Source organism: Amphiura filiformis, chromosome 12, assembly GCF_039555335.1.
Source record: "Amphiura filiformis chromosome 12, Afil_fr2py, whole genome shotgun sequence".
Taxonomy (NCBI): domain Eukaryota; kingdom Metazoa; phylum Echinodermata; class Ophiuroidea; order Amphilepidida; family Amphiuridae; genus Amphiura; species Amphiura filiformis.
Window position 1 is genome coordinate 44,901,353 of NC_092639.1, and position 12,369 is coordinate 44,913,721.

At 37.0% G+C, this 12,369-nt stretch overlaps 1 protein-coding gene across 1 annotated transcript in view; it reads left to right on the forward strand.

Annotated features, from left to right (window-relative positions):
• Window positions 1–11,971, forward strand: part of LOC140166269 (uncharacterized) — a 299,796-nt gene extending 287,825 nt beyond the window's left edge. Inside the window, exons 11-14 of the mRNA XM_072189677.1 lie at window positions 6,426–6,488; window positions 7,006–7,102; window positions 8,057–8,137; window positions 8,857–11,971. Coding sequence (XP_072045778.1) covers window positions 6,426–6,488; window positions 7,006–7,102; window positions 8,057–8,137; window positions 8,857–10,373 — 1,758 coding nt within the window. The 3' untranslated portion in view covers window positions 10,374–11,971. The remainder of the gene's footprint in view (window positions 1–6,425; window positions 6,489–7,005; window positions 7,103–8,056; window positions 8,138–8,856) is intronic.
• Window positions 11,972–12,369: the final 398 nt, after the last annotated feature.

The following is a 12,369-nucleotide window of genomic DNA, read 5'->3' on the forward strand; positions in this document are numbered from 1 at the left end:
CCTTCAGGTTTCCGATTCCAGGCATTTCCATTCTTTGCAATTTTTCATCCAGGGATGCATTTTATATAACAAACTAGTTTTGCCTTGTTTATGAGCATATAATTCACAAAGAAAATATATCATTTAAACAACATTGATTTGGAAAGTGCCAAAACTAAAACAAAAGTGTGGAAAGCATTAGTCATATATATTTGTTCCCACAAATTGTTTTTAAAATTTTACTTCATCTAAGAAGTCTTTACACACTCTTTGATATGACTTATGCAGTTATGCAGTTATTTATTCAATTCACACACAAATTGTCCTAATAACAGTACAGGCATTTTGCCATTTAGGCATAACTTGTAAAAAGTTATGGTATTCGATAAATTTGTGTGAACTTTGTTTAATGGCTTGAATAGACTAGCTTCCCCTATCACAAAATGGGGTATTTCTGAAAATAGGTGCACACCCCCTGTGAAGGGGCTCGGAAATCTGAGGAATGTAAGTCATTCAGAAAGGACTGTTTTGAGTAGAATAAGCACATTCAAAAACTTAAAATCCTGAAAGAATTTTCTCAAACTCAATGTGGTTTTTAAAACTTTTGATTTTCAAGCTTCTTCCCAAGGGCAATGTTTATTAGATCTCCAGTTGCTAGTTGAAATAAGCTCAGAATTTTAGTTATATCTTAATATAAATATATATAATATAAATATTTAAATACCCTATTCTATTATGTGTGTACCTATTTTCAGCCCCCATCCTTTGGTATTATTGGTCCTAGAAAATACCAGTATCCGATCCAGTGAACTTTTATTTGTATACCTCTGATCTTATTATGCAATAATCAGGGAAATCATAAAATACTTTTGATGTGGGGGAGGGGTTCATGATATCTTGCGGCACTCTATCTGGAACTTTAAATGTAAATATTACGACTTGACAATTTTCTTAGGAATCGCTTTTTTATTGTTGCTTAAGGGCTGGGGTATGAACGTTTGGACAGTATTTATTTTGGGACATCAGAGCACATCAGACATATCGAATTGCATTCTGAATACGAAGAATGTCATTCTGATATCAAATAATTTTGATTTTTGAAATTACATAATTTAATACACATTTTATGGCAAATCATTAAAATTGATATTTTTGATATTTAACAGTACTTGAAGTAAACTTTATAAATCTGATGATTTATACTTAAAGTGTATGTAGGTGGGATGAAAAGCCGATGATCAATTGAAAATTTTGACCTTTCGTATTGAAGATATGGATTTTTTTCCCAAAACACCCAAAAAAAATAGGTCTTTTGGGAAAAAATCCATATCTTCAATATGAAAGGTCAAAATTTTCAATTGACCATCGGCTTTTCCTCCCTGCTACATACACTTTAAGAATATATCATTAGATTTATATAATTTACTTGAGGACTGTTATATATCAAAATTTGAAAAATATCAAATTTTTATAATTTGTCATTAAATTTGTATTATATTGTGATTTTCAAAAATGAAAATTATTTGATATCAGAAAGACATGCTTCATATTCAGAATGCAATTCGATAGGTCTCTCATGTCCTACAAAAAATACTGTCGAAACGCAATAAACGCTCATTTTAGATCCCTTAAACACAGTCTTTGTATAATTAGCACTTCTGTACAATCTCAGGTTATAAGTACTCTATTTGAATTCTTGTAATATAATTGTCTTCTTCAAAAACCAATTTGTGGTGCATTCTGGGATAATCAGATGGATATGGGCTGAAGAGATTAGACACAACGAGTGTAGACTCTGCTATGTCGCTCATGTAGGGCGAAATAGCATTACGCAAAGGAGGCTATGATGAGTCGGCACTCTTTGCATCTAAGCTCTTTGATCTGGGTACATTGGGCTATTCCATAGGGGTGTATGGAATTCAACTGGAATAGCCCATTTATGCCTTCCCATATAAAAGTTTTAGTTCACTCCTTAAGGGACCAAACCAACAGATTGATGAATCCTATAAACCGTAATGAAACTATTTTGTTAAAAGACAGGTACTTCCCTCCTTGCCTAAAATGTAATCATAAAATGTTGAAAATTCTTCATTTGCTTCATCGATATTTTACCCTTCTTTTTACGAAATGTAATCACACATTTTAACCCCTCACAACACTAGTTTGGTTGCAGGATGCCATTGATCTTTTGGTTCCTATAATGTGCCTATTTTTGTCTGATTTTCTAGAATGCACCAGATTTGCTTTGTATATGCTTTGCATGCTATTTCTCTCTTGTATACTTAACTTTGACAATCTCAATTGACTGTCAAAAACATCACCTCTTAGTCTTTATCAATATTCTGATGCTTTACTGTTATTGTATGGACCAAGGAAATGGCTTTTGGTTTTTGACTTTATATATCTGCAATTATGTCAGAACATCTTGAATATTTTTCCAATGCCTTTTGTTTTTTTGATACTTTTGAACGTTTTGAATTTTTGTTAGTGAATTTTACCTTATGACTAACTGCAGTCATTTTGGACATTTTTTTAAGTTTGTGGGTTTTACTTTTTCACTCTCTGCAGTCATGTCTGTCTGTCATTGGCTTTTGACTATCTGCAGTCACGCCAGAATGTTGTCCATCTTATTTGCCAGCAATGCTCAAAATTAAGGTGTTTGAGTGAGTGATTTGCTTTGAGTAACTTTTTGATCGGACTATCTTGACCAGACTTTTTGGGGTATCTTGTCCTCACTGTCATTATTATTTTATAATTGTGTGATACCTTGTTCTCATTTTCGTTATTTTATATCAATGTTCACCCCACCAACAGCAGGAAAGTGCCAATTATAGGAATGGTTTGCAGCTTTGTAAATTGAGTTCCAGTACTTTACTTACCAAAAAATAAATATTCCTTGTTACAATCTTCTGACTGAGTGTGTACATTCCTGGAGATAAGCTTAAGCAATCCTTTTGTTATTTGTTATAGGATTTGGTGGTTTTTTTTGGCTTTTGTCTTGTTTTTTAAATGTATTATAGTTTTCTAAATCCTAGTAAAAACAAAAAAAAGTCTGCAATCTTGCCACATGAGCAATGGCTGATCCTGTCTAAAATAGTACATCCATTTTCCAGACAGACAAGCCATATCTAATCTTGACGTCATCAAACCTCTCCTATGTTAGTCCAGTACAACAAAATAGTTTGAAGCATTTTATCCCTATCCTCCCAGGGTGTTTTCAATATACGGATAAATAGTCTATGAGACAGTTAACTGTGACAGTGTGTTGTAAATGTCACATTGTGTGCCCAACGTTTTGCATAGTTTTGTTTGAGGCAACTCTGCAAAAGCAACATGGTGTTTACAAATTTGACTTGCAAATTTCTAGAGAACTTTTGAAGAACCACTTTGCAAATGCTAGGCATGTTTTCTCTCATTTGAACTATATTGGGTGATTCCAATTGAAATTCATACACTCTGTGTGTAAGACATGAACTTAATCTTCCACACAGGGTGTATGAATTTCAATTGGAATAGCCCAATATAATTCAAAGGAGAATATTGGGCTATTCCAATTAAAATTCATACACCCCCTATGGAAGACATGACCTTAATCTTCCACACAGGGAGTGTGAATTTCAACGGAGGTTACCTGAAAGTGCGACTCTATTTGAAATCTACACCCCCTGTGTGGATGTGGATGTGAGGTCATGTCTTCCATAGGGGGTTTATCAATTTCAAGTGGAATAGTCCATTTTTCAATGTGCTTTTGATTAAGGGCTGGGGTATGAACGTTTGGACAGTATTTATTGTGGGACATTAGAGCACATCAGACATATCGAATTGCATTCTGAATACGAAGAATGTCATTCTGATTCGAGGACTGTTATATATCAAAAATTCAAAAAGGGATCTAAAATGAGCGTTTATTGCGTTTCGACAGTATTTTTTGTGGGACATGAGAGCACCTCAGACCTATCGAATTGCATTCTGAATACCAAGCATGTCTTTCTGATATCAAATATTTTTCATTTTTGAAAATCACAATATAATACAAATTTTATGACAAATTATAAAATTTGATATTTTTCAAATTTTTGATATATAACAGTCCTCAAGTAAATTATATAAATCTAATGGCATATTCTTAAAGTGTATGTAGCAGGGAGGAAAAGCCGACGGTCAATTGAAAATTTTGACCTTTCATATTGAAGATATGGATTTTTTCCCAAAAGACCTAATTTTTTTGGTGTTTTGGGAAAAAAATCCATATCTTCAATACTGAAAGGTCAAAATTTTCAATTGATCGTCGGCTTTTCATCCCACCTACATACACTTTAAGTATAAATCATCAGATTTGTAAAGTTTACTTCAAGTACTGTAAAATATCAAAAATATCAATTTTTAATGATTTGCCATAAAATGTGTATTAAATTGCGAAATTTCAAAAAATCAAAATTATTTGATATCAGAATGACATTCTTCATATTCAGAATGCAATTCGATATGTCTGATGTGCTCTAATGTCCCACAATAAATACTGTCCAAACGCTCATACCCCAGCCCTTAAAAGCCTCCCCCAAAACACTAGAATACTTAAGGGGTTGTGAAAGGCAAATAGGTTTCAGTATCAAAGTAATTTTAATATTAGTTTAAATAGTTGAACATTTACATCTACAAGGGGTGACTTAGGCGAAGGTGCTCTTTATTTTGGCCACCCCTGACCCGCTCAAGGGGAGGGGTGCACACGCTTACAAACAGTGAACCACACATACGCTCACCCGGGAAAATAATCAAGCTTATTAATTAAATATCTTTCATGCTATATACTTAAACTGTGTCAAATTGGTCCATTTTAAGTGACAGTTATTCAAACATTTTTTAAATTTTATTCGTGTTCTTGCATATGGTTAATATGGCAATAAGGAATATGTGCCAAGTTAGAACTGTTTAGTTCTCAACATGCACATAAATTCCACAGTAATTTTGTGAGAAAGACAAAATATTGCTCTTCCAATTCAACAGGTCATTTCGATAACTTTGAATGTAAAACCCTTTAATTCCAATGTAGTAATGAAGAGAGTAGTTGTTTTTTCATATTTGCCTCCACTGGAAATGAACCTGGGGCCTCATGCACCAGAGTCAAAGACCGTAACTACTAGGCCACGCTTCTCTCTTTGATTTCATTGTTATTGCACTATAAATTTCTGGAGCTGCACTTAGTCCTTTTAAATGATTTTAAGTCTTGTTTCTCATATCTGGACCATGTCCTCCACATGAGCAGAAAAATTGCAATGCAACTTATTTAAACGATACCCGCAACTTGGTTATTTTATTTTACACTTATTTCAATTGGCTATTACAGTTGAAATCCATACAGCACCTATGGCAGACATGACTTTAATCTTCCATACAGGGAGTGTAGATTTGAACCTTTTCAGGTAACCCCATTTGAAATTCACACTCCCTGTGTGGGAGATAAAAGTCATATGGTCCACAGGAGGTATATGGATTTCAATTGGAATATCATATTATTGTTATAACTTGTTTCTTACACTAGTCCTGACAGTCATCATAAAACTTCTTATATTCTACAATGTCATATATACCGTGTGTCATAAGTCTGTTCCTCCTCCCATAAGAAAACCACTTGCTTTAAATTAAACTTACACAATTAATTTGATATTAATTTGTTACTGGTTATTGTTTTAGATTAATTAAAATGTCACTTAGCAATTTATTTGAAGTTGTTGTCTCTTTATGGTCGATAACCTCCGAAGGTATGTAAACCTCGGTCAGTGTTGTTTTTCCGAGGTTTGCAGATCTTTGAATCCGTCAACACATACAAAATTAGCTCTAAAAATGTAGAACAACGGCCGACATATTTTTTCTTTGCAATGCGCCTTTAAATTCATTGCAGCTAGTAGCCCAAAGGCAAATAAACAGAGGGGGTACTTCCATATTGATGCTACGCTCCATGGGAAGTCGGAATATAGGCGGAACGGACTTTCGACACACAGTATATGATATGGTCCTACTCCAACAAACATACATAAAAGCTGAATTTATACTCGCCTTCCTTCACTAAAAAGTGATTTTACGCAAGGTTCTCTATTATCCATAGCAAGCGGGGCCGGCAGCAGGAGCAGCCAAGACATCCCCAATATTTGAGCAATTTCTTGTGTATTTCTTTATAACATCGTATCAATTCTTTGAACGCTGCCTCAATATTTTCGACCTTACTGTGATTCTGGAAAAGCCAATAATTTCCAATTACTTTTCAAAAGCAATTTGTGGTTATCATGGCCATTATTTGCCAGCGATCAAATGCAAATTCAGCTTTAATCAAGAATTTTGCCTGTATTTGCCCAATGTAAATGATTCTCATAAATTGTGTTTCAAGAATTATGGTTCACCATTAATTAACAAATTATGTTGTATCTTGTTTTTCTGGTTTGTTTTTATAGAAGCATTTGGATAGCAGTGATCTGGATATGAAGGATCCAAAACATAGGCATTTCATCATACAGGTAAGCGCTTACAAATCTTACAGAGCACCTGATTGGTTAATTACATGATATAATCATCTGAGTAACCAATCAAATAGAGTTTAAGATCTGTCAGCAATTTTAAGCTTAATCCCCTTCAGCCCTACTGACTATTCTAACCATATCTCTGATTGGCTAAATATATGATCTAGTCCTCTTTGTAACCAATCAAAGTAGTTATTAGAGGCTGATAATTGGCTGGTAGTGACCATACCAGGGTTAAACAGACATTTTTTCCTACTGTTTGTGTGTCAGGGTATTTCTACAAATGAATAAATGCATTTAAGCTAACTCAGTTCGCTGTGACATTGTAGTCTGCACAATCACTTTGGTTAAAACTGAAGATGATTTCGAAAAATTAAACTCAATATTGACAACTTTTTTCCTGCTTCCAAAAAAAAGAATGTCATTTAAATGAAGAGAATATCATTCAAGTGATTATAAATATACCTTGTACCTCAAATGTTTAACTTTCTTCAATGATATCTTCCACACACAGATTGCTCTGAAGTGTGCTGATATCTGCAATCCATGCAGGACATGGGAAGTGACAAAGAGATGGGCTGAAATGGTGGTGGAAGAGTTTTTCAACCAAGGTATTAATTAGATGATAATTTGTCAGTAGTGCATCTCATCTCAAGTTGAGGGTAACATCATTTTGCATTGGTAGGATCAAATTGTGCATGCTAACCTAATCCCATGGAGCACATTATGCACACGCATAGAGGGCACTTTTTGACATGGTGGCGACACAACAGCATAACGCACAGACTGCTCTCTCTCAACTTGATATGAGACACAGTATAGGGTGCTCATTGCTATTTTTCTGTTAGCTGAATGTAATAGATAATAACAGCCAAGAGTACAAAACAAGTTAACCAGGGAATACCAGACACCGGTACCAGATGCTCTACTGAATGTGCACTATCTGATATATGCTGCAATCCTGGTGGTCAGACCGAACAAGACCACAGGCACATGCTGATCAAAATTTTACAATTTTTGTTGTCTCAGTAACCCATGCTCTCATTACTATCATAATGTGTCCAAGCATTAGCATCAATCTGTCCTGAAATGCTGGGGGGCATTTGGCCTGAATTGTCAAAAAGTGGCTGAAAAGAACAAAAAAATGGGTCATTTTGCCTTAAGGTTGGGGGACATGTTCCCCTCGGCATGCCAAGTTAAACAAAGTTTAGGGTAATAGTGCTAAGGTGCATTGAGCTACTTGTAGCAATCAGAATGCAAGAATGATTTGGGTGTAAGGCAAACTGCCCAGCAAGCAAAATGTTTTATAAAAAGTTTAAAATGGCAGGTTATAAAGGGTATGAAACTTTTAATAACATTCAAAAACATTTTTGAAAACATTGTAGCATAATATAATTTGCAAGTGTTGGCAAAATATTTGGCAAAAATGTTTTCCCTTAAAATATTTTACAATAACATTTGGACAACATTGTTTTTGGACAACATTGCTGTTTTGTCTTAAGTTTAATGTATTACATTGAATGTTATCTTTGAAGTTAATGCATTATCTTGAATCTACTTCATAGGGGACCAAGAGAAGAAGCAGAATTTGACAGTAACAAATTCTTGTGATCGCTTCAAGACTACTGTTGGCAAGATACAAACAGGTAAATGCCTTATTCATTTCTGACCTTTCATGTTTCAACATTCTAACTAAGGGATGACTGGCGGTTTAACCCTGTTTTATTGTTCCGTGCAATAGAAACCATGCCCAATGGCCACTTCTGCCTGGGCACCGGCGGTCAACTGGCTGTTGCTTTTGTTCCTAAGTAGAGTCTTCGAGTATTAATTCCAACTGGAATGATATAACATAGTATACCGTGCAGAGGGGTTGCTCCGTATCCCATGCACCACCCGCAAGACCCCCCCCCTTATTCAAGGTCTTTTTCCTTTCTTGAGATCCCCCATTAATTTATTTTTCCATTCCAGGCACCCCTATTTGAAGTTCTCAGAGCCTTTTGGCTAAATTTTTCTCCAAATACACTCAAATTAGCTTCAATTTAAAGCTCCAAGCACTTACTATGTGAAAACTCCACAAGGGCATTGATGAGAGCCTCATTTTTTGTTCCGGAGACCTCGTCATGTCCCAAAACTGCGGTCCGGAGCCCGCACACCCTAATCATAATACTTTTTTCAACAATATCTTTTTTGTTAACCTCAATTGTTACTCTGCAACTTCCACCCCTTACCCTAAACAAGACTCTATTGTTCTTGCCCTTATCCCAAAACCTTGGTGAATCTTATGCACAGTCTTGCTCTGAAGAATAGATAAGTTAATAAATATCTGATTGTACCTTGATTTCTAATGTATTCACTTTCATTACAGGTTTTATCACCTATGTTGTGGAACCACTATTCCTGGAGTGGGTACGCTTCCTACCGACGGGGCTGTCACGGAAGATGCTATTCAACGTCAAAAAGAACAAAGCGCAATGGGAGGTAGTAATCGAAGAAGAGAAGAAAGCGTTGGAACAACAAAAAGATGGTGCTACCACTGCTCAATCTGCAGACAGCAGAAAAGGCAGCAGTGGCTCCTCAACGCCTCAAGGTTCTCAGGTCGAATTGCAAATAGACGAGGCCAAACTGGACAAAACCTCCAACAACAATACCGTGGCTGTAGCTAAGATCATTGTGGACGGCAGACCACCCACCACTATCACCGCCACAAAAGTTGAACAAACTAGTAGTGTTCACGAGGTCAAGCCCAAGTTGGAAACTGTCAAAGAGTCTGACATTAAACCACAGGAGAAAAGTCTTGTGGATGTAAAAGCAGGTTCAGGCGATGGTGATACTGATGGTGGTAGTGCTGTCGCGGAGTCTGATCCTAAGAGTGCAATGGCATCTCCTTCTGTGCCCTCGGAAAACAAAAGTGAGATTGTGACGACGCCCTCAGAGGAGAGTTTACCTCAGGTCACAAGAACAGAAAGAACTCAAGTGTCGTTATCGCAGCAACAACAACCCACAAGAACTAATTTAACTAGCAGTACTACAACTTTACAACCCACAACTGAAATCAGGAGTCCTGTAATAGCTCGCTTAAGTGACAAGAGGTTTAGGTCGACCTCTCTGGACAATGTGGGGGGTAGGAGGAATGTGCCAAATGTACGAGATCGTTCTTCGACCGCTACCTCGAGCCGGGAAGTAGGCTCCCAAGCAACTCAGTTGGGTGTCCTAACCCCTCCCGCACAGCGGGCTCATATTGGGCTTGCCCCGTTTAGTCTTAGATTGTATCGCAGGAGTCATGTCACACAAAGTCCCCAGCATGTGGAAAGCTTTGGGGATCCATGGGTGGCTAGAGAAAAGACAAGCTCCTTGTCGTCATCAACCGATCAACAATGTGCAATTCATTCAGGCTCAGGCTCACACAGGACACATCCACTCTCTGATGAGGATGTGAACACCTGTTGTGATGGATCATCAGGGATGGTATTAACTGGTGGACTAAATAACAATGTTGATGTTCATGCTGCTAAACGACTTGAGAAACAAAAATCTCAGTCGACGTCAAAGGTCAGTAGCTCAATGGAACGGTTTGAGAGAATTACAGGCATTAGACACGATGCTCAAGTGACCCGATCTGCTCCGTCCTATTCGAGCAGTACTCATTACAGAGAATTAACGCATAGCAGAACTGAACCGTCTCACTTGAGAACGGGACCTGGTCGGGTTTTGAGTCCCGACATCCCTAGGCGTAGGGAACTATTAGGCAGTGGAGATATAGGCGGGCGGAGTCATTCAGAAAGAGGATCACCGTGGATACGGCGAAAGATGGAGGAAAGACGGCAGAAAGATGCGCAGCGAAAAGAAGCGGCAAAAAGACCCTCCTCTTCACCAAGTACGTAAACTAATGTATTGCATGAGTCATATTTATAAAAAAACAAACCTTGGGCAGGGTTCATCATGGCGGGGGTTCCTAATCTGTTGGTTTCGACACCATTGTGGGTGGCAAGCTAAAACACTTCAGATCACAAAAAATTAGAGGAATAAAATTGAAAAGTAGCACAATTTTGTGTAAGGTCAGGTCATAAGTGGTCAGAATTACATGAAGTAGGATCAGGTCTCAAGTGTTTTGACTTGCACAAAGTGGAGTCGCATTCAAAAAAAGGTTGGGAATCCCTGCTTAACATTGGGCTATTCCATGTAAAATCCACACTACCCCTGTGGAAGATTTTGGAAATATCTTCCACAGGGGAGTATGACTTTCAATTGGAAAGCACATTAGGCAGCTCTATTTTGAATTTCATACACCCTCTGAGAAAGATTCAATCTGAATCTTCCACAGAGGGAGGGTGAGTTTCAAATGGAGATGCCTAATGTGCTAATTGCATTTGAAATTCATACTCCCCCTGTAGAACATATGTCCAAAATCTTCCACAGGGGTAGTGTGGATTTCAACTGTAATAGCCCATTGCATGACTCATCAAGTAAGTGGTATGCATAATAAGCTTGAATGTAATTTCATAATTTCATGTCGTCTGCTAATGTAATATTTTTACTAAATGCTAAACCTGTTTTATTTGCTTGAAATATATTGTAATAATTTTTTAATAACATCAGGTGCATGCCTTTTTTTGTTTCATTTATCACTTGCATCTTCAATTCTTGAAGGTTTTTTGGATGGTTTTTTGGTATCCAAGTTAAAGGCCGGATTGTAGTGTGATGTTTAGGGTTCACTGCTGCTGTGTTTTGTTTCTCTGTCGCATTCATTTGCAACGTTTTGTTGCAGAAATATAAGGCTGCAGTAAAATTATCGCTATGTGTGTTACAAAGGCAAAATTAGTGCCAAACTTTGAATTAGGGGGAAAGAAAATATCCTTCATTGCTGGACTTACAGAAAAGTAGGTGTTTCAAATAATGCCACCAAAAACCCTTTAAGAATATTCATCTTCTTTTTATTTTGTAAACTTGAAAAGATTGAACAATATGGAATGTATCTGTTGTTGCTGCTGGCATAAATATCACTAGGACATATAACACCGACGTTTATATTATTTTATGCATGTATCAATGTTGTGAACCTTGGTTTCGGGATTTTCAGTTTTAAGCTGAATTTACACTCGAGTTGCTGAGAAGTGAGCCATTGAGTGTTGAACAATGAGGTAGCACACCCTCTGTTATGTTGGGAGAAAAGTGCTCTGCTTCATTAGTTCAAAGGTAATCCCGCGTCCCTCATCGACTTGAGAGTAAATTCAGCTTCACAGTGGGCCTTGGTTTGGGATATAAGCTTCATTTTGGGGAATGAGGGATTTCATGACCTTAAGCAGGCCAAGCAGACAAGAAGTTATCACAAATATCCCAGCAATGGTACTCAATATGAATAGCATCATCTTAGGTGGACTGCATGGTGATGATGTCAATATTATACTTTGATCAGCTTGTAATAGGTGGCGTACACTCACCTATGCGAATTGCGCTCCCCTTATTGCCTGCTTACATGGAACTTTAACAAAAAATAAAACAAGCTGATCGTAGCCGTATATACTCCGATCAGCTCGTAATCGTCGGGACTCATAACTTCATTGACTCGCTGCTTGCTCAGTAACAAAAACCAAGTAATTCTCGCCTATTACGAGCTGATCATAATATATGCTGTAAAATAAGACATTACATTACTTCTTGTAAGTTAGGTCTGCTAAAAGTCTGAGGTGTGAGATATTCTGTGCTTGGTGTAACATCATCATAAAATGTGACACAATCTGATCTAACTAGGATGAAGGCAATTTTTAAAATTGAGTTTATTATCATCAAATTGTAACCAAGTATGCTTTGGCTTATACTTGGTTCCAAAGTTTCTTGGCGCTGGTATGACTACCGTTAACAGCTCCCCATTATTATACAC